We start from the raw sequence: 23,973 nt of genomic DNA on the forward strand, positions 1-23,973 counted from the left end.
CATCAAAAAGAATGAAATCTTGCCATTAATAACAGTGTAGATGGAGCTAGAATGTATTATGCTAAGCGAAATAAGTACATCAGAGAAAGATAGATACCATATGATTTCAATTATATGTAGAATTTAAGAAACAAAACAAGATGAACATAGGGTAAGGGGAAAATAGAGGGGGATGCAAATCATAAGAGGCTGTTAACTATAGAGGATAAACTGGGTTGCCGGAGGGAAGGTGGGTAGAGGATGGGCTAAGTGAGTGATAGGCACTTGTGATGAACACTGGATATTATATATAAGTGATGAATCATAAAAGGGTATGTGTGTGTATGATATATATATATATATATATATATATATATATATATATATATATATATCATACATACATATATAGTGATGAATCACTAAATTCTATCCTAAAACCAATATACTATGTGTTAACTAACTAGATTTTAAAAACTTAAAGAAAAACAAGGGCACCTGGCTGGCTCAGTCAGTAGAGGATGCAATTCTGGATATCAGGATTGTGAGATCCTATGTTGGGTGTAGATATTACTTTTTAAAAAAACAAAACAAAACAAAACAAAACCATGAGATGAGGTAGAATGTATCTTCTACTGAGACTTAGATGAGCTGTAGGTAAAATGACAGAAAAATGTTCTTTTTGAATTTTTGTGTTCTGTGAAGATATAGTACATCAAAGTAAAAATTTTATTTTATTTATTTATTTTTAATTTTACTTATTGGAGAGAGAAAGAGGCAATGCAAGTGGGGGAAGGGCAGAGAGAGGGAGAGAGAATCGTAAGCAGGCTCCATGCTACTAGCACAGAACCTGACACAGGGCTCGAACCCACAAAACCGCAAAATCATGACCTGAGAAGAAACCAAGAGTCAGACACTCAATCGACTGAGTTACCCAGGTGCTCTTCAAAGTAAACATTTTAAAGCAACTATATCCAAAGTGAAAAAACTGGAATTATGCTACTCCATATTAAAGTGAATAACGGGGCGCCTGGGTGGCGTGTCGGTTAAGCGTCTGACTTCAGCCAGGTCACGATCTCGCGGTCCGTGAGTTCGAGCCCCGCGTCAGGCTCTGGGCTGATGGCTCAGAGCCTGGAGCCTGTTTCCGATTCTGTGTCTCCTTCTCTCTCTGCCCCTCCCCCGTTCATGCTCTGTCTCTCTCTGTCCCAAAAATAAATAAACGTTGAAAAAATAAATAAATAAAAAAAAAAGTGAATAAGTCAATTACTTTGTATTGACTTAATTATGTTAAGATCCATTTTGCCTTCTGGTTGCTGCTTTGGGAACTGATGAAGCACAGTTTTCCACAACCTTTTTCTCCCCTCTGCTTATTTGATCATAAAACTGGACAGTTTTCAGTTGGAGAAAAATCGTAATTTGTTCTCTATATGGAAAACCTACATTTTTTTTTCTTTTTACTTTCTTTTTTTTAAAAAAATGTTTACTTATTTTTTTATATGAAGTTTATTGACAAATTGGTTTCCATACAACACCCAGTGCTCATCCCAAAAGGTGCCCTCCTCAATACCCATCACCCACCCTCTCCCCCCTCCCACCCCCCATCAACCCTCAGTTTGTTCTCAGTTTTTAACAGTCTCTTATGCTTTGGCTCTCTCCCACTCTAACCTGTTTTTTTTTTTTTCCTTCCCCTCCCCCATGGGTTCCTGTTAAGTTTCTCAGGATCCACATAAGAGTGAAACCATATGGTATCTGTCTTTCTCTGTATGGCTTATTTCACTTAGCATCACACTCTCCAGTTCCATCCACGTTGCTACAAAAGGCCATATTTCATTTTTTCTCATTGCCACGTAATATTCCATTGTGTATATAAACCACAATTTCTTTATCCATTCATCAGTTGATGGACATTTAGGCTCTTTCCATAATTTGGCTATTGTTGAGAGTGCTGCTATGAACATTGGGGTACAAGTGGCCCTATGCATCAGTACTCCTGTATCCCTTGGATAAATTCCTAGCAGTGCTATTGCTGGGTCATAGGGTAGGTCTATTTTTAATTTTCTGAGGAACCTCCACACTGCTTTCCAGAGCGGCTGCACCAATTTGCATTCCCACCAACAGTGCAAGAGGGTTCCCGTTTCTCCACATCCTCTCCAGCATCTATAGTCTCCTGATTTGTTCATTTTGGCCACTCTGACTGGCGTGAGGTGATACCTGAGTGTGGTTTTGATTTGTATTTCCCTGATAAGGAGCGACGCTGAACATCTTTTCGTGTGCCTGTTGGCCATCCGGATGTCTTCTTTAGAGAAGTGTCTATTCATGTTTTCTGCCCATTTCTTCACTGGGTTATTTGTTTTTCGGGTGTGGAGTTTGGTGAGCTCTTTATAGATTTTGGATACTAGCCCTTTGTCTGAGATGTCATTTGCAAATATCTTTTCCCATTCCGTTGGTTGCCTTTTAGTTTTGTTGGTTGTTTCCTTTGCTGTGCAGAAGCTTTTTATCTTCATAAGGTCCCAGTAATTCACTTTTGCTTTTAATTCCCTTGCCTTTGGGGATGTGTCTAGTAAGAGATTGCTACGGCTGAGGTCAGAGAGGTCTTTTCCTTCTTTCTCCTCTAGGGTTTTGATGGTTTCCTGTCTCACATTCAGGTCCTGTATCCATTTTGAGTTTATTTTTGTGAATGGTGTGAGAAAGTGGTCTAGTTTCAACCTTCTGCATGTTGCTGTCCAGTTCTCCCAGCACCATTTGTTAAAGAGGCTGTCTTTTTTCCATTGGATGTTCTTTCCTGCTTTGTCAAAGATGAGTTGGCCATATATTTGTGGGTCTAGTTCTGGGGTTTCTATTCTATTCCATTGGTCTATGTGTCTGTTTTTGTGCCAATACCATGCTGTCTTGATGATGACAGCTTTGTAGTAGAGGCTAAAGTCTGGGATTGTGATGCCTCCTGCTTTGGTCTTCTTCTTCAAAATTACTTTGGCTATTCGGGGCCTTTTGTGGTTCCATATGAATTTTAGGATTGCTTGTTCTAGTTTTGAAAAGAATGCTGGTGCAATTTTGATTGGGATTGCATTGAATATGTAGATAGCTTTGGGTAGTATTGACATTTTGACAATATTTATTTTTCCAATCCATGAGCAGGGAATGTCTTTCCATTTCTTTATATCTTCTTCAATTACCTTCATAAGCTTTCTATAGTTTTCAGCATACAGATCCTTTATATCTTTGGTTAGATTTATTCCTAGGTATTTTATGCTTCTTGGTGCAATTGTGAATGGGATCAGTTTCTTTATTTGTCTTTCTGTTGCTTCATTGTTAGTGTATAAGAATGCAACTGATTTCTGTACATTGATTTTGTATCCTGCAACTTTGCTGAATTCCTGTATCAGTTCTAGCAGACTTTTGGTGGAGTCTATTGGATTTTCCATGTATAATATCATGTCATCTGCAAAAAGCGAAAGCTTGACTTCATCTTTGCCAATTTTGATGCCTTTGATTTCCTTTTGTTGTCTGATTGCTGATGCTAGAACTTCCAACACTATGTTAAACAGCAGCGGTGAGAGTGGGCATCCCTGTCGTGTTCCTGATCTCAGGGAAAAAGCTCTCAGTTTTTCCCCGTTGAGGATGATGTTAGCTGTGGGCTTTTCATAAATGGCTTTTATGATCTTTAAGTATGTTCCTTCTATCCCGACTTTCTCAAGGGTTTTTATTAAGAAAGGGTGCTGGATTTTGTCTTTTCTGCATCGATTGACAGGATCATATGGTTCTTCTCTTTTTTTTTGTTAATGTGATGTATCACGTTGATTGATTTGCGAATGTGGAACCAGCCCTGCATCCCAGGAATGAATCCCACTTGATCATGGTGAATAATTCTTTTTATATGCCGTTGAATTCGATTTGCTAGTATCTTATTGAGAATTTTTGCATCCATATTCATCAGGGATATTGGCCTGTAGTTCTCTTTTTTGACTGGGTCTCTGTCTGGTTTAGGAATCAAAGTAATGCTGGCTTCATAGAATGAGTCTGGAAGTTTTCCTTCCCTTTCTATTTCTTGGAATAGCTTGAGAAGGATAGGTATTATCTCTGCTTTAAATGTCTGGTAGAACTCCCCTGGGAAGCCATCTGGTCCTGGACTCTTATTTGTTGGGAGATTTTTGATAACCGATTCAATTTCTTCGCTGGTGATGGGTCTGTTCAAGCTTTCTATTTCCTCCTGATTGAGTTTTGGAAGTGTGTGGGTGTTCAGGAATTTGTCCATTTCTTCCAGGTTGTCCAATTTGTTGGCATATAATTTTTCATAGTATTCCCTGATAATTGTTTGTATCTCTGGGGGATTGGTTGTAATAATTCCATTTTCATTCATGATTTTATCTATTTGGGTCATCTCCCTTTTCTTTTTGAGAAGCCTGGCTAGAGGTTTGTCAATTTTGTTTATTTTTTCAAAAAACCAACTCTTGGTTTTGTTGATCTGCTCTACAGTTTTTTTAGATTCTATATTGTTTATTTCTGCTCTGATCTTTATTATTTCTCTTCTTCTGCTGGGTTTGGGTTGTCTTTGCTGCTCTGCTTCTATTTCCTTTAGGTGTGCTGTTAGATTTTGTATTTGGGATTTTTCTTGTTTCTTGAGATAGGCCTGGATTGCAATGTATTTTCCTCTCAGGACTGCCTTCGCTGCGTCCCAAAGCGTTTGGGTTGTTGTATTTTCACTTTTGTTTGTTTCCATATATTTTTTAATTTCTTCTCTAATTGCCTGGTTGACCCATTCATTCGTTAGTAGGGTGTTCTTTAACCTCCATGCCTTTGAAGGTTTGGAAAACCTACATTTTTATCATCTCTTTAGATGTTATCACTGAGGTTAGACACATAAATCTGTTCTTATTTTTCTGTCTAACTTAGAGGATCTCAGCTGAATTAACAAGAAAGTGACTTCTGGTATGGATGAGCCAAAACTAAAAATAAGAGGTGTGTTTCTTCATTTCTTCTAACTGGCCCTAGACGATTCATTGCCTGAAGTTTTGTGAGTCTGGAGAGCAAAATAAATTCTATCATAGTTTTGGGGATTTATAGCAAATAAGCAGGATATTTTGGGGAGGTTTCTGAGACCTGACCTTTAGATCATCACCAGTTATGCTGCAGTGATTTTTAAAGCAAGTTTATTGAGATATAACTCACATGCTGAAGAATTTACCCACTTAAAGTGTATCATTCAGTGGTTTTTATTCTGTTCACAGAGTTGTGCAACCATCACCACAATTAGTTTTAGAACATTTTCATTGCCCCAGAATGAAAGCCAGTACCTGCTGGCAGTCACTCCTCATTTCTTCCCAAGTTTGCCAGCCCAGGCAACTATTAACTAATCTACCCGCTGTGTGGATTTTAGACTTTTCATATAAAGAGATCATACAGTATGTCAGTCTTTTGTGTCTGTGTTTCTTTTACTTAGCATAATGTTTACAAGGTTCATCCATATTGTAGCTTTTATCATTACTTTGTTCCTTTTCATTGCTAGTAATATTTTGTTGTGTGTATATAATATGTTTTATCTGTTCATCAGTTGATAGATATTTGGATTGTTTCCACATTGTAACTATTATGAATAATTCTGCCACAACATTCATGTGCAAGTTTTTGTCTGGGCATATGTTTTCATTCCTCTTGGGTATATACCTAAAAGTGGAATTTCTGGATCATACGATAACTGTATGTTTAACTTTGGGGAACTGCCCCAGGTTACATTTCCACCAGCAGTGTATGAGGGTTCTAATTTCTTCACAGTCTCCAACACTTGATATTATCTATCTTTTGGTTAAAGACATCCTAATGGTGTGGTGTGGTATCTCATTGTGGTTTTGATTGGTATTTTCCTAATGGCTAGTGATACTGAACATCTTTTCATCTGCTTATTGGACATTTAACTAGCAAAACTAGTTAAATCTTTTTTGGAAAAGTGTTTATGCAGATCCTTTGCCCATTTTTAATTTATTTAACTGTATTTTTATTGCTTAGTTTTAATAATTCTTTATATATTCCAGATAGAAGTCCCTTATCAGATAAGTATTTGCAAATATTTTCTCCCATTCTGTGGTCTTTTCACTTTCTTAATGATGACCTTTGAAATACAGAAGTTTTAAATTTGATTAAATCCAATTTATGTATTTTAATTTTGTTGCTTTTTCTTACGGTGTCTCATATCTAAGAAACCGTTTCCTGAGCCAAGGTCACAAAGATTTACTACTGTGTTTTCTTTTGAGAATTTTATAGTTTTAGCTCTGATATTTAAGCCATCCCTTTAGAGTTAAATTTTTTGTGTATGGTCTAAGAAAAGAATTCTGCTTCATTCCTTTGCATGTGGAAATCCAGTTGTCCCACCACCATTAGTTGAAAGACTTTTTTCTGAATGAATACACTTGGCAGTCTTGTAGAAAATCATATAATCATAAATGTGATGATTCACATCTGGACCCTGTATTCTATTCCATTGATCTCTGTGTCTCTCCATATGCCAGGACCACGTTGTCCTGATTATTGTAGCTATTCAGTAAGTTTTGAAATTAGGAAGTATGACTCTTCCAGCTTTGTTCTTCTACTTTAAGGTTTTTTTAAGATTATCTTTTCAATTTCTGTAAAAAAAAAAAGCTAGGTTATATGTTAATATGGATTAAGTTAAATATGTAGGTCAAATTGGAGAATATTGCTTTCTTAACAATATTAAGTCTTTTGGATCCATTAACATGAGTCTTTCCATTTATTTCCAACCTAAATAATTGGAAATAATTATAAGGAATAAATTCCTTGATTTCTTTCAACAATATTTTGTAGTTTTAAGAGCACAAGTTTTAATATATTTTATAAAATTTATTCCTATTTTATTCTTTTTAATGCTATGGTATATGGAATTGGTTTTTAATTTCATTTTTCAGATTGATCATTGCTAGTGTGTAGAAATACAGTTGATTTTTGTCTTTTGATCTTTACCCTGTAATCTTACTGAGGTCATTTATTAATTCTAAAACTTGTTTTTAATTGCATTTCTTTCTATATTCAATTTCACATCCTCTTCAAATAAAGATAGTTTCACGTCTTTCTTTTCAATTTCCGTGGAAATCACTTCATGTATCTCATTGTACTGACTAGATCCTCCAATATGATGCTCAGTAGAAGTTGTGAGAGTGGACATCCTCATCTTGTTCCTGATATTTGGGTGAAAGCATTCAGTTGTAGTGATTTTTTTTTAAACTCTAAAAAGAATGGGCCATAACTTTGCCTTGAAAACAAATTTCCTTTTGATTTAAGAGGTGTTTTTTCTTCTGTTTACATACACAGATATGTGCTGATTAGAAGGCTCACAGTACGGAGTGGAGGATAAGACAGTGCCTTACAAAAATGGGGTTTGGGAGTGACCTGAAGAATTCACATGAAGCTGTGTTAAAATTGCAAGACTGGGAATTACGATTACTGGAAACAGTGAAGAAATTTATGGCTCTGAGAATAAAAAGTGATAAAGAATATGCATCTACTTTACAGAACCTTTGTAATCAAGTTGATAAGGAAAGTACTGTTCAAATGAATTATGTCAGCAATGTATCCAAGGTAAGAAGAATAATTTCATTACTTATTGTGTGTGGCATTATAATTGTGCTTAGGGCAAATAGATCATATTGTTGCATGAACATACCCAAGTTAGCATTCTAGGGCAGTGGTTCTAAAATCTTGCTGATTATCAGAATCTCACGGGGGAAAATTTCAAAAATTATAAATTTTGGACCCTACTGCCTGAATCTGAGATGGTAGATGTGAAATTTTTGAATTTTGAAATAAAAAAAAGTAGATGTCTAACTTATTGTAATGATTTAGCTGGGTTTGACAACCGTTTTTTACAAATTTTGTTTTCTTTATTACCCTTCTTCCTTGGGTCTCTTGAGACCTGCTATTTTCTTTTGACACAAACTTCCATTATAACCCACCTTCCCTAATTTCTTCTGTGAATCGTTAATGTAGTGAATCACATGGAATATTTTAACATGTAGCTGTTCTTTGCTGTCATTCGTTACTAAAATACTTGTATACTGATGAGTTAATCACACTCAAAAGGTCTTTGGATAAGCAGTATGTTTTTTTATCTCTAAGATTATAAAAATATAATATAAAATTTAAAATTAAGAGCCATAAAAATAAAGACCAAAATTGCACCATTGATTGTTCGTTGAAGGTATTAAAGGTGAAATATTACACACCTTAATAATTTTTCCTCTTCTTTTCTTCTGAATTGGGGGAAGAACGGTTGCATGTTTGTGAGGGCTGAGCAATACAAATGGGAGTTCTGTCTGGTCCTTAAAGACTTTGAATCAATCCTCTGTTTCAGTATCATCTCCTCTTCTTTCATATAGGTTTCTCCAGTTCGTGAGCTTCACTGGAGTTCTAGATCTGACCCTATAAATTGGCCATTTCTTTTTTTTTAATTGAGAAAAAATTGATATCCTAAGGTATACAGCTTGACGTTTTGATTCACATATATCGTGAAATGATTACCACCATAGGTTTAGTTAACATCCATCATCTCATATAGACACAATAAAAAGAAAAGAAAAAAAAATCCCTTTTGTGATGAGAACTCTTAGGATCTATTCTCTTAATAACTTTCCTATATATCATAGAGCAATGTTAATTATAGCCACCATGTTGGACATTACACACCTAGTCCTTACTACCTTATAACTATAAATTGTATCTTTTGAAAATATGCCTCTTGTGTTCTATTCCTTTGTTTCTTCATACCTGCCCAAATCCAGCTCTTCCTTTTGTCCCACACCTGTGCTTTAGGGTGGAGGAATTGGAGAGGAGAAAACAGAGACTGAGTAGCTGAGCCATTTCCATGTTGAAAATGAACAAGTCATAAATAAATGAATTATCTGTAACAGTTCAGTTTGAATCTTTTTTTTTATATCTTCCATGTGTCTACTTAAATACTTACTTTTTCCTTTGGTTTCTTGGAATACAGTTATAGTAGTTGTTTTATCCTTTCTTTCTTTTATCATCTGTGTTACTTCTGGGGTCAGTTTTGATTGACTAATTGTTCTGCATCCTTATGCTTGGTAGTCTTTGATTTGATACCAAGCATTATGAATTTTACCTATTTAGGTACTGGGTATTTATATATTTTTAGAAATATTCTTGAACTTCATTTTGGGATTGGCGACAGTTGGTTACTTGGAGACAGTTTTATCTTTTTGGCTCTTGCTTTTAATTTGTTATGTGGATCAGAGCTACTTGTATTCTAGGATGAATTTATCTCTTCTACTGAGGCAAGATCATTCTCAGTACTCAAAGGATGCTCCTGATATTATGAGATTTTACATTTTAGGTGTTAGGCCCTGGCACAATTCCATGGTCTTATGTGAGCTCTAGACAGTATTCCGTGTGATCACTGTAGGTGGGTTATTACCTTGGCGTAGAGTAGTCTCCTCGTATTTGTGAGCTAATCAGTACTTAGCTAAACGATCAAGGGAGAACCTTTGCAGATCTGCTGAGTTTTCTTTTTGTGCAGCTCTGTTCTCTGTACTACTCAGTCCTTGTCTCTTCTCCAGTAATCTGTCTTGGTGTCTCTGTGCTTTGAACTCTGTCTCTTTAACTTACAGAGATAGATTGCTGAGTTCTGCTTGGCTCTTCCAACTTGGGTTTTAGCCTGGACATTTTCTCCATTCAGTAAGCTGGGATAACCTTAGGGCTCAGTTCATTGATCTGTAGACTCTCTCAAGGTTTACTGTCCTTCACTGCGTGATGTCCAGCGGCTTGAATGCTGTTGTTTCATGTATTTTGCCCAGTTTTTAGTTGTTTTATGCAGATGGATAAAGCAATGACTGTTTCTCTATGTTGACTGAAAGCAGAAGTCTTTTATCCAGTGATTTTTATGTCTTCATTTCAAAAAATTAAAATGTACAGCAGATTTTCAAGAATAAAACAAAGATATCTCTGTAAACTCTATTCATTAATTGTTAACATTTTGCCATATAAACTCTTTAGTTTGCTTTCTCTGTCAATATAATTATATATTACTTTTTTTCTTGAATGATTTGTGAATTAGTTGAACACATCATGTTCTTTTATTCTTAAATATTTATTTAAGTATTTTCTGAGACTATATCCACAATGTAATCAAACTTTGGAAATTTAGCATCATTACCATGCTATTATCAAAAACATATTCCATATTCAACTTTTGTCAATTGTCCTAGTAATGTCCCTTTTTGACATTTTTTTAAACCCTGATTCAAGATGTAATCCAGAATAACTCATTTCATTTAATTGTTTTGTCTCTTAAGTTCCAAATGTAGAACATGATTGTAAGAAATCATATTCTGTGTTTTGGTAATTTTCTTTTTTTTACTAAAAGTTATTTTGAAGTGTGTACATTGTCTTTAATTCTGAGGGCATGGCTTTTGGGAGGTTTTATTTTTCCCTTTTTGTTTGTATTGTTTTGGGGAAATTTTGGGAGATAGAAGCCTCAGTAGTTATGTTTGCTTTCAATTACTTGGACTGTTTCCCCATCGTTCTTTGAGCACATTTTTTATTTTCTGGCATACTAAGATATCCCAGGCTCATCTTGAATGTTCCCTTTTCCAGTCCTGGAATAAACCCTTTCCCCTAGGATCCTGCTTCCTTCTATGACAGAGAATATTTACATATTCAACCAATTTACTGCATATGAAATCTTATGTCTCGTAGTATTTTGCAATCACAAACAATACTGCAAAAAAAAACTTTGTTACAGATGTGTTTTTGTGTATTATGAGTATTTTCAGGGTAAATTTCTGGAAATGAGATTTCTAGGTCGAAGTGTAAATGTCCATGTCATTTTGTCATATATTTCCATTGTAATTATGAATTTATTTTGTAGCTCTTGTACAATTTGGTATATCCACTAGGAATATCTGAAAGTGCCAGTTTTTATTTAATCTGTGCAAGAGAATATATTGTCAGACTTTAGAATTTCTGTTAGTCTGGTAGGTAAAAAATGATATCTAGTGTAGCTTTATTTTATATTTCTCTGATTATGAGTGAAATTAAACATCTCTTCATGTGTTTAACAATTATATTATTTTGAGGACCTTTAAGGTATATTTTACTTTGTGTTTTCTTATTCATTAAAATTACACCTGTCAGAAATAAAAGATATTATAATGGGAAAGGAAGAAGTGAAATTGTCTCTGTTTGTAGATGGTACAGTTTTATACATAGAAAACCCTAAAGACTACACCAAAAAACTGTTAGAACTAATAAATTCAGTAAAGTTAAAGGATACAAAAGCAACATAAAAAATCAGTTGTGTTTCTATACACTATTAATGAACTATTAGAAAAAGAAATAAAGACAATAACCAATTTATAATAGCATCAAAAAAATACTTAGGAATAATTTATCCAAGGAGGTGAAAGATCTGTATACTGAAAAATTGTAAGACATGAAAGAAATTGAAGAAGACACAAATAAGTGGAAAAATATTCTGTGCTAATGGATTGGAGGAGTTAATATCGTTAAAATGTCCTTATTCCCCAAAGCTGTCTATAGAGTCAGTGCAATCCTTATCAAAATCCCAATGGGATTTTTTACAGAAATAGAACAAACAATCCTAAATTTGGATGGAACCACAAAGACCCCACAGTGGCTCAAGATTAGCCACAGTAATCTTGAGAAGGAAGAACCAGATGGATACATCAAATTCCTGATTGCAAACTTTACTGTAAAGGTAAAACAATCAGAACATATGGTATGGCATAAAAACAGGCATGTGGACCAGTAAAATAGAATTGAGAGCCCAGAAATAAACCCATGTGTATATCATCAATTAACATTTAACAAGAGAGCCAATAATAGTCTTTTCAACTGGATGGCTCAGTTGGTTAAGTGTCCAACTTTGGCTCAGGTCATGATCTCATGGTTCGAGAGTTTGAGCCCCACATTGGATTCTGCACTGCCAGTGCAGAGCCTGCCTGGGATTCTTTCTCTGCCTCTCTCTCTTTCAAAATAAATAAACTTAAAAAAATAAATAAATGGTGTTGGGAAAGCTGGATATTGACATGCAAAATAATGAAATTGGACCCCTCTCCTACACCACTCACAAAAGTTAAGTCAAAATGGCTTCAAAACTAAATATAAGACCCTCAGCTGTAAAACTACTAGAAGAAAACATAGGGGAAAAGCTCCTTGACATTGGTCTTGACAACAGTGTTTTGGATATTGAACCAAAATAGCAAGCACCAAAAACAAAAATAAGTAAGCATCAAAAGTAAAAATAAAAGATTCTGCACAGAAATAAACATTCAGCGAAATTAATAGGTAACCTGGGAATGGGAGAAAATATTTGCAAACCATCTATCTGGTACAGAGTTAGTTTTTAACATATAAGTAACTCATACAACTCAATAGCAAAAAAAAAAAAAATCCAATAAAAAATGGGTGGAAGATCTGAGTACAGTTTTCCAAAGAAGAGATAACAAATGGCCAACAGACACATGAAAAGAGTTCAACATCACTAATCATCAAGGAAATGCAAATCAAAAGCACAATGAGATATTATTACTTCATACCTATTAGAATGGTTATTATCAAAGAGACAAGAGATAACAAGTTTTGGCAAGATTGTGGGGAAAAGAGAGTTCTTGTGTTCTGTTGCTGTGAATGTACATTGGTATAGCTACTTTGAAAAAAAGCATGGAGATTCCTCAAAAAATTAAAAATAGAACTAACATATGTAGAACTAACATATGATCCAGTAACCCCCACTTCTGGATATATATCTGAAGGAAATGAAATTATTATCTTGAAAAGATATCTGTCCCCTTGTGTTCATTGCAACATTGTTTACAATAGCCAAGATATGGAAGTAACCTAAGCATCCATCAATGAATGAATGGATAAAGAAAATGTGGTATATATATATACAATGGAATATTATTTGGTTATAAAAAAGAAGGAAATCCTCCCTTTTGTCATAGCATGAGTGGATCTTGAGGGTATTTTGCTAAGTGAAATAAGTCAGAGTAAGACAAATGCTATATATTCTTACTTATATGTGGAATCTAAAATGGCCAACTCATACAAATAGAGATAAGAATGGTGGTTACGAGAAACTGGGAGGTGAAGAGGGTGGGAGAGAAGTGAGGAGATGTTGATCAAAGGGTACAAACTTCCAGCCATAAGATGAATAATTTCTGGGGATGTGAGGTACATCATGTGATGATATTTAATAGTACCATGTTATATACTTGAAAGTTGTTAAGAGAGTAGATCTTAAATGTTATCACCACAGGATAAAAAGAATGATTAATGTGAGGGGATATGGAGGTGTTAAGTGACCCTACTATGGTAATCACTTTGCAATATATACATGTATCAAATCATTGTGTTGTACACCTTAAACTTGCATGTATTATATGTTACTAATATCCCAATAAATCTGAACAAAAATAAGTAAATATACAATTACACCTATCAGAATACAGGCAACTCTGCTGAAATAGTATAGTGGTACAGATAATTCTCAACACAACCTATTTGAAGGGACATACCGGTTTATATTTTGAACACAAAGTAGAATGAAATATGGGCTATATTACATATGCTACATGGGAATCAAAAGTAATGAAAAGTATTTTGATGAACCAGCCTTATTATTTAGTAGTCACATAATAAACATACTGTAACTAGAACCTATATAACTAGATTTTCAACTGTATATATTTTAAGACTAATTCTTAAGTCTGAATGTGGAGTCAATTCTGCTGTAAAGCTTGATTTAAAAACATGAATTTGTTCCAATGCAATTGATATATTAGGGAATACTTTGAGCACAATGTGATTTTGTATTTATGCACACATCTGGAAGAAACACTAGGTGAATGATGAAAACTATCCAAATGAATAGAGCTGCTTAGGAATATATAAAACTCACATAGGCACACACATTCGTCATTTATTAGCTACCTCTGTTCATGTCTTGTGTTACAAGCCACACCCATCCACATGTGATATTGCAACTCTCCAAATTCAGATCACTCTTTCTACCACTTCACAAAAACTTAACAGTCTTCAGCTCTTTTGCCACCTACTTTTGATAAGTCAACCTCAGGTCTTTTCAAAATAAAGTGCCATATATACTGTAGTACTTATATATTTTGTTACCATTTAATATATGTAAAACCATGCAAAGTTTTTATTAGGTTCCTGTCTTTTTAAAAATGTGTCCCTGATAAATTTTTTGACTCTTGTGCATCGAACACCATTTTTTTTTATAAGCCCTGTGGTTTTTAATGTGTGATTTTGCATAACCCAGTGATGACTGGGGACACAAATGTTTTGTTAGAGCAGAACTAGTATATTAGAATTACTTGGGAGCTTTGAAATACTGATCCTTGGGCCCCATCCAAAACCTATGAAATTAGAATCTGTGGTCATGGGATTCAAGATTTGGTATTTTTAAAACGCTGCCAGGTAATTCTTATTGCAGGCAGAATTGTGACCCACTGGCCTGGGCAAACCAGAAAGCTTTGAAGAAAATGTAAAGACAGGCTCTTGTGTATGGGAAGTACTTTGCACTTGCAGTTCAATCTTTGCAATTCTCAGTTTTAGGGAAATTTAATGACTTGTCTCCTAGATTTCTTTATCTCATAAGGATTCAGAAATTCCCAAAACATTCTTATGTAATAGACAAACTCTGAATAAAAACTGTTGTTTCAGAGAACTATTTATTTTGAATTATTTGGTGGCACAGAAACTATGCATTCTTCATGGAATTTTTTTGTTGTGTCTTAAAAATATTCAACTTGGAAAGAAAGCAAGTTGGGAGATATGGTCTGTAGGGGAAACCTATTTACAACAACTATTATTTAGGTATTTTTCAAGCTTGAGTCATTTTGTTGATTATTTTCAATGCTTTACTGTAATTACAGCTACAGTAGTAGTTTGTTCTTTGACTCAGTGTCCCAGGATAAATACTTTTTGGTATAATGAACTCAGAAGTTTAAATTACTTTTGGTTTATGTAATAGTGATTTACCTCACCACACAACTGCTAGTTCAAAGGTGGAAAGCATGACTTGTTTTTCTAAAAGGTATATTTTTTCCCTATATGTAGGGAAAATTCAAAACTTAAAAATTGAGTGAAGTGCTTACTTTCTTTTAATATTGTATATTCATCCTAATATAGCTGATAGTATACCTAAGAGTCAAATAGGCATTTTAGGGTTTATGCTAATTATTTTGGAAATGTGTGATACTATGTAGTATATGCAATGTAGCATATGATCCCTTTTTTAAGAGGGATATAGGAGAGAATTAAATTTCTGTAAATGGAATCATTATTCCTCTTTTTCATTGTGAAATAAGAGACTCATTTATTTCTAGGAGATATTTTTGGTCACAAAATGACAATATAAAAAATCAAATTTAGGAATATAAAAAATCTTTTGAAAAATACATTTCAGGTAAAAACAGTATTTTATAATATAATAATACCATTCAGTTTACACATCAGGATTCTGAAAAATGTTCTAAAAATAAAAGTCTCACACTAGTAATTTTGTTTTCTTGGGATAGGGAAATGTGTATTATATGTATGTTTATATTAAAGTAGTGCTATTTCTAGTTATCCAGTGTGGTGCTGGTATTGGTTAGACAGAAGATGATGATTTATTTCCTAATTGTTCTGCTTAAAGAGATTTTAAGTGTAGGTCATTATTTTAGTTAGAAAGCCAAATATAGTGCAAGGCCCCTTTTATTTTTACTTTCATATCAAGAATGACTCACTAATCTTGGCCTAAAAGGACTTCTTCACTTTAGATGTTACTCATGCTGCAAAGTAGGTGGCCTGAAGGGGAGATGGATTTTCCCTGTGGCTGTTGGCCTCTAATGATAAAGCACTAAATAAAGAGCAATCAATGATTACTGTGTAATTTGTAACCAGTTTGTAAAGTACTCTCATTAGTTTAGCTTAGATAGTTATTCTTTGGATGCATGTATTTTGGAGATGTAATAAAGATGAACATAATCTTTAGATGCAAATGTCTTTAGGTTACCATACTTCTGGGTCCTCCAGCATGTTAGGTTGTTTTGGATTTAGCACATTCAGAGGCAGATTTAATAGCTGTATGACCTTGACAGATGATTTAATCTCTCTGACACCATTTATAAGATGAAGATATTTGCCTCAGAGTGTTGATATAAGGAGTATATAAGATAAAGCCTATAGTCTAGAAGAAGTCGATAGCATTAAAAAGGAGGAGCGGAGGGTGGTCTAGACAAGCAAGGTTAGCTTTAATAGGGGTGAGGTTGGGGAGAAGAAAGGGAAACCATAACCCCTCCTCTTGGTTCTGAGTTACACAGGTTGTGAGAGAAGAAAACAACATTTATTTTACAGAGTTTCAGAGAGAGAGAGAGGGTCCTAAGTATAGAGTCTGGTTCATAACTTCTGGGAGCAAATACACAATTTTAAGTTTTTTCCCTCAGAAGTTTATATGAGGGTTTTTTTTAAAGAGATTAGATTGAGCAGTAGCTCGAAGTGTTGGCTGGATTCGGGGAGGAAAAAGAAGCCTGCTTTTAAAGAGATGTCAAGCTGAAAGAGCCAATCAAGGAGATTTCGGGGATACAGGAAATAGGGGATAACAGAACAACTGCCTTAAGACATGGATGGGGAACAGGAATAGGATGCAACGGTTTGGAAAACCGGAGTATCACACTGAAGCTAGAGGGAGTAAGTAAGCATTTCCAGAAGCAGTACTGTAATTTATTGTTTTCTTTAAAACGTCCAAATAGGTCAGCCCTGTATTAACAAAAAACCACTAGAGCTGGATCAACAAAGTAATCTTCTATGGACATGAGCTATAAAACTCAAGGAGTTTATGAGGATGACAGTATAGAGGGAAGTAGCTAAGGAGAGAAAAATCGTATGGTGCAAGGGCTGGAGAAGACTGCAGAGGTCTTTAGCTCAGCACCTAACTTTTTGGTGGGAGCCACTGCTGAGGTTATGTGATTTGCTTCTGAAGGGCAAAGGTGACTCTGGCCTGTTATCTTTCTGGATCTTATTCTGGAAGAACGAGAATTGTGGCTTTTAAGTCCAAGAACAAAAGCAGATGAAGGGTACTGAGGCTAGGAAGCTGGGAGAAAAAGTGGTGAGCAAGAAAAGGTGATGTAGTTTTCTTCCTGGCCTGATCTGTGTTTAGATATCTAGACTTACTCTTATTAGTAGCAGTAGCAATAGCAATATTTTGGTAGTCATGTGGTCTCTGGAAATGGCTATCTTCTGAGATTGGACAATGAGTGAGCTAATGTAGCTCAGTGTATTATGTGGTACCAGTCTTTGGAATCCAACTAGTGACTTTAATTATAATGATTATTTTTATTTTATTTTATCTTAAAAATATTTATTTTTTGTTTACCTAGTATTTTTATTTGGGATTTCTTTTGGTTATTGTGTTAGTGTTTGATAACCTTAGAATTTATAGTACTTGAAGTAACAAGGGCTGGAAAGTTTTGACCCTTCCATTGTTAGAAAGGCTTTACATTTACTTAGAGAAGCCGAAATTCCCTTGCCGTTGAAGGACATACTTATCACAGATGATCCATCCTTCTCTGACTCACCAAATAATTTCATTTTTTGGTTCTTTAAAATCTCCCACCAGATGAGAATATACCTGCTGTTCTAGATACTGTGACATAAACTATGCAGGGAAGGAAACTAGTGTATTCCTGCTACAGGGGAAGAAAATTTGAATGTTGTAAGAAAAAATCAGAGATCTCCAGGAACTCCTCAAATGAATTATAAAATTGACAGGGTTTTGTATACATAACTAGCTTATTTTATGAAGATTATTATACTATCATTATGAAATGTTTGAAATGTTCCAAGGCTATTTGCCTCAGATGTGGTACTGACAGTGTGTTTTCTTTCATGCTTCGTGTTTGGATTCACTGAGCTTTTTGAATCTGTGAATTTTTTGTTTTTCATTGAGTTTTCACTGTTTTCAGCTATTATTTCTTAAAATACTTTTCCTATTCCTCCTCTGTCTCCTTGGAAGTTCCTTATTACGTGTATAATTAGATGTCTATGAGGTGTTCTGCAGCCCACTGATACTCTGTTTATTTCTGGATTCTTTTTTCTCTAAGTTTCATTTTTGATAGTTTATATGGCTTTGTTTTGTTGATTTTTGTGAGGGAGCACAGTTAAGTTACTTGGAAAGAGCTTGATCCTTTTGGATCTTGATTTTAATTTCCTTAGGCAGGGTCAGAGCAGTGTTAATTCTGGGGCTAGTGACTCCTCACTGCCAGAGCTCTTCCCAGTACCCATGAATTATGAGTTTTTTGGGAGTGGCTGGTAGGAATGCACTATTCCTGACCATATGTGAACAGTAGGTACTGTGCCTGTAATCTTTTCAGCTAGTTTCCCCCCAGCTCGTGTAATTTCCCCATGGGCATTCACTGACCAGTTTTCTGCCAAATACCAGAGTGAGGCTCACTGCAGATGTCCAGGCTTCTCTGTGTGCCTCCATCCTCTCCAGGAGTCAGTGTGCCTTGAACTCTAGCTGCCTTGTTCTTCCCAGACTCTCTGTTCTGCCTCCTCAACTCTAGGATTCTGCTCACACCTCCTTTGGTTTCTCCTCCCTGTGGGGCGGCCTCTAAGTCAGTAAGTCAGGGCAATTGTAGGGTTCATCTTGTTTGTTTTTTTCTCTCAGTGATCACTTCATATCTTTCACTGCCTGAAATCTAGTATCTTGAAAACTGTTATTTCTTATATTTTGTCCATTTTTTTTTTCAGGTGAAAGAGTAAATTTGGTCCCTGTTATCCCCTCTTGGCTGATTTTATTTTAAAATATTTTCCTAAAAGCATTTTATTTTTCTTCTGGTAAGGTGTAATTAGTATTTATAAAATCAGACTATTTATTTAGAATTCAAGATAATTCAGATCCAATGAGGCTTTGCATTATTGTTAAAAGAAAACAAAACAAAACAAAACAAAACAAAAACACACGCAAGCAGTGCGAGGCCCAGAGTTTTCTCTTTGACTTTTAATTTGCCCCCTATAATGGCCATGTCACTCCCCTGCCAAGTTTCTATAATTGGACATTGTAATTAGTATAAAGTCAAACTTTTTACTATGACTTTTAAGTTTATACTTGTTCTGGTCTTACGCTCTGATTTTCTCCTTGCACTTCCCTTAGGAAAGTACTTCCAGGCAGAAAAGTGGGGCAATTTCAGGTCTTTCATTTTTCTTTAGGGTTCCAATCCTGTGCTGCCTGTTTTCCTGTATCTAAAAACAGTTTCATATATATTATGCTCACTTTTGTAGTTTTAGTGGGAAGATGGGTTTGATTCTAGTTACTATGTCAAGGCTGGAAGAAGTCCCTTACTTTAGTTGCTATTTTCTCTCTTCTTTCTAGCCTTCTTCCTAGCACAAAGGAATCATGGTTAATGATTATTGGTTTCTTTTGGCTCATTTGTGAGTATCTGCTAATATTCATGATTAATTTGTTAATTCTAAATTACTAATACATAGAAATATAAGCAGTTCTGGAAGGATCTGTACTTCATATTTTATACCTGTTTGCTACTGTATGTGTCTCAATGGAATAAAATGGAAGTATTCTATCATTTAATTAAAAAATTAATTTAGACTTTATTTCCCCAAAGTAAGTTAAACTTACTTTCCTTATGGAAGAGCTGCTAATATTTTCTATTATCTTTGAGTAGATATTGTTTTATATTTTCTCATACTACCAAGTAATGATTAAAAAAAAAAACTCACCTTGTCCTGTATCTTCTTTCTTTCTTTCTTTCTTTCTTTCTTTCTTTCTTTCTTTCTTTCTTTCTTTCTGTATTATTTTTGGGGGGAAATACCAACATTTCTTTTTTTTTTTTAAAGGTTATTTATTTATTTTGAGAGAGAGCAAAAGAGCATACGAATCACCAGTTGGGAAGGGTATGAGCTGGGAGGGGCAGAGAGGGAGAGGGATTAGAGAGAATCTAACAGGTTTCATGCTATTAGCAGAGAGCACTTTGTGGGGCTAGAACTCACCAACCATGAGATCATGACATGAGCCGAAATCAAGAGTCAAAGGCTTAACTGACTGAGCCACCCAGGGGCTCCTGTATTATTTTACTTTAGATATAATTTTGGCTTCTAGTGTGATGATTGATTCCTGTTATGCATGAGAGCTGCGATTTAATTTCATGGAAGCATCTGTACTAAATTTGGAGTGATACAGTCGAGGCTGGTGTTTCATATTTTAGGAGGCTCTATATTTGGAAGTGCTATTGTACTGTTAGGTCACAGTGTGCATGTATTTTGAACAGCTTGTAGATGGAATTTGACATAGTACATAAATCATTTTGTTTTCGATTATTTCTGATATTTAAATTTTCCAAGGCAATTCAGGTTTGAAGACAAAAAGAGTATTGTTTTTTATCTTTTCCACATGTCAAATATAGTCATCTTTATTTTTATTGTTATTTTTTTGTTGTTGCATAAGCCTGTACAAGATGTTTATTTATCTTCTAGAGATAACATTGTACTCTGTAAACTATTTTTCAGTTTGACTTTTTAACCTAATTATATACCTTGGACTTTCTCTATATCATTTCACATGAAGTTACCTTAATTTAAAAAGATATATATATTTGTTAATGTTTATTTCATTTTTTTAACTTTATTTTTTATTTTTTAAAATTTACATCCAAATTAGCATATAGTGAAACAATGATTTCAGGGGTAGATTCCTTAATGCCCCTGACCCATTTAGCCCATCCCCCTTCCCACAACCCCTGCAGCAACCCTCAGTTTGTTCTCCATATTTATGAGTCTCTTCTGTTTTGTCCCCCTCCCTGTTTTTATATTAGTTTTGTTTCCCTTCCCTTATGTTCATCTGTTTTTGTCTCTTAACGTTCCCATGTGAGTGAAGTCATATGATTTTTGTCTTTCTCTGACTGACTCATTTCACTTAGCATAATACCCTCCAGTTCCATGCACATAGTTGCAAATGGCAAGATTTCATTCTTTTTGCTTGCCAAGTAATACTCCATTGTGTATCTATATCTATATCTATATCTATATCTATATCTATATCTATATCTAAATCTATACACCATACTTCTTTATCCATTCATCCATCGATGGACATTTTGGGCTCCTTCCATACTTTGGCTATTGTTGATAGTGCTGCTATAAACATGGGGGTGCATGTGTCCCTTTGAAACAGCATACCCATATCCCTTGGATAAATGCCTAGTAGTGCAGTTGCTGGGTCGTGGGGTAGTTCATTTTTAGTGTTTTGAGGAACCTCCATACTATTTTCCAGAGTGGATGCACCAGTTTGCATTCGCATCTTTGCCACTTTTTGATGTCTCTGTTATGGTGATTTTAGGAAGTTTTTTTAATTCTCAGTGCTTAGAAACATTTTAGGTAGTACCAAAGGTATCTAATTCATAAAGGTTTAAAATTATTTGTTAGCAAACATTTTGAGCTTTGTGGCTTCTTAGAGATATTTTATGGATAATTGGTTTATGATAACTATGTAGTTCATGGTTATTGATCTCTTTGAATTTGCTGTCTGTAAAAGTAAGGATTCATTTAGAAAAAATAAAACCTAAATTAGGTAGATTGTTTTCTTTCTTTTCTTGCTTTTTTTCAGTAGATAGGATTTGATGTAGAGAAATATGTATAAGAGTTTTGTAGTATTGGGGTTTCAAAATAGGTGAAAGAAATTAAGAGGTACAAACTCCCAGTTATAAATTAAATAAGTCACGGGGATGTAGAGTTCAGCACAGAGAATATTGTCACTACTGTTGTAAATAATAACCTTGTATGGGGGCGCCTGTGTGGCTCATTTGGTTGAGCGTCTGCCTTTGGCTCAGGTCATGATCTCATGGTTTCGTGAGTTCTAGCCCCAGGTGGGGCTCTGTGCATTGACCACAGGGAGCCTGCTTGGCATTCTCCCTCTCTCTCTCTCTCTCTCTCTCTCTCTCTCTGCCCTTCCCCCATTCACACGGGCTCACTCGCTCTCTCAAAGTAAATAAATAATTAAAAAATAATAATAACCTTGTATGGTGACAGATGGAAAGTACACTTGTAGGGAGCATTTCTTAGTGTATGTAAAGTTGAACTACTATGTTATATACCTGAAACTAATATAATATTATATGTCAATTAAAGATAACAAAAACATATTTAAAAAATAAACCAATAAAAGGTAGATTAATAGGAGAAAAGCAGTTTTTCTCAAAGATTTTATAATTTTTTTCTTAATCTCTGGTTATTTCTTATTTCCTAGACTTAACTTTAGATACTTTATTATCTTTTTTCCTCATTATTGTCAGCTCTCTCTTTTAGTGTTATTAACATTTTTTCTGTTTGTTTTTGTTTTTGATGAATTAATACATACTTTTTGTTTTTTGCTTTTCATTTCCTTCTTTGTATTTTCCTTAGATTTTATAGTGTTCTTCCTTTCCCAATTTCTAAAATTGAACATTTAATAAATTTATTTTTATTCTTACTTAGAAATGGAACTATAAAGTTTGTGAATCTTTCGGCAGATTGAGCTCTGTATCATAGATTTTGGTAGTCAGTATTTTATTTACTGTTATTTTCTAGGTCTTATGTTAGTTTTACAAACTTTACTATTTGGCCTATCCATTTTTTAGAAATGATTTAATTATTTTTTTCTTAAAAAATTCTGTCAGTGATTTTTTCTTTGCTTCTTTTCCTTGTAAGAGGCTAGATAGAAAGTATAGTTAGTATGTACTATTTTCTATTGAAGAAATTTATAAATTTTTTTGTAGTATAATATCATCTAATTTTTAAGAATATTCCATAGATTTGGGGCACCTGACTTAGTCAGTTAAGCATCTGACTCTCAATTTCAGCTCAGATCATGATCTCATGGTTTGTGGGATCGAGCCATGCATCAGGCTCCACGCTGACAGCATAGAGCCTGCTTAGGATTCTCTCTCATCCTGTCAATCTCTGCTCTTCCCCTGCTCACTCACTCTCTGTCTCAAAATAAAGAAAGTTAAAAAAATGAATATTCCATAGATTCTTTAAAAATACATATCTTCTATACCTGGGGAGGTATATAGATTTTTATATGTAATATAGATCAAACATATTCATTATTAAATTACTTACTCAGATACTCTGCATTATTTATTTTTTTAGTTTATCTGTCATAGGTAGAGATGAGTACATTTAATTCTCCCACTACTTTTGATTTCTCATTTCATTTTCTACTGTTTTGCTTTGTGTGTTTTGATGTACTGTTTTCTGGAATGAAAAGATTCATGACAGTTATATGTTCATTGTAATTGATATTCTTCTGCATCATAATGTGCCCTTCTTTGTTTTATATTTTGGGTCTAGAATTCAATTTGAAATTATTTGGACATAATGACTACTGAATCCTATTGTTTATATTTTTCTGGGGTAGTTTTACTTGTCTTTTTGTTGTAGTATGTTATTTTATTTTACTGATGTTTCTTGTTTATTGCCTAGAGTAAAGTTCCCTCCTCTGATTTGATAATGTTTACCTGAATTTTCATAGATGTTTAACAGATAATATTTTCATACAATGTTTAACAGATGGGTTTAGTATAATTTTTATTTTGCAACTCATTTTTAATTGTCAATAATTTTTTGTTTCTTTTGCTTTCTTTCTTTTTTTAATGGGCAATGTTAACTTTCTTCAAAAAGTACTTTTGATAACTTAGATGGTCTGTATAGTTTTTTTTCCCTAAACATTCACTTGTTTAACTTTTGAAATTTTAAAATTTTAAACTTAAGTCCATATTTCTTTACAAACTTTAGATGTAGAGCTGTCTATACACTCTTCTATTTGAAAAGAGGGGAAATGGACATAATTACACTTTTCTCATCAAATTCTCATTCCTGGTTTTTGTTACTATCCACTAGATTTTTTTGTCTAGTTTTTTTATAGTTACATTATTACTACATTTACATTTTGTA

At 34.3% G+C, this 23,973-nt stretch overlaps 1 protein-coding gene across 7 annotated transcripts in view; it reads left to right on the forward strand.

Annotated features, from left to right (window-relative positions):
- FER (FER tyrosine kinase) overlaps positions 1-23,973 on the forward strand; it is a 442,286-nt gene that overhangs the window by 45,012 nt on the left and 373,301 nt on the right. For 6 of the 7 annotated variants that reach the window (XM_023258902.2, XM_045034531.1, XM_045034545.1 and 3 more), the window contains one exon: positions 7,297-7,563. In XM_023258902.2, the coding sequence (XP_023114670.2) occupies positions 7,357-7,563 (207 nt within the window). In that variant the 5' untranslated portion in view covers positions 7,297-7,356. Of the gene's footprint in view, positions 1-4,913; positions 4,936-7,296; positions 7,564-23,973 lie in introns of those variants that run through there. The other variant, XM_045034536.1, reaches the window with a different exon arrangement.

This window comes from Felis catus, chromosome A1 (genome assembly GCF_018350175.1).
Source record: "Felis catus isolate Fca126 chromosome A1, F.catus_Fca126_mat1.0, whole genome shotgun sequence".
NCBI classification, from domain to species: Eukaryota; Metazoa; Chordata; class Mammalia; order Carnivora; family Felidae; genus Felis; species Felis catus.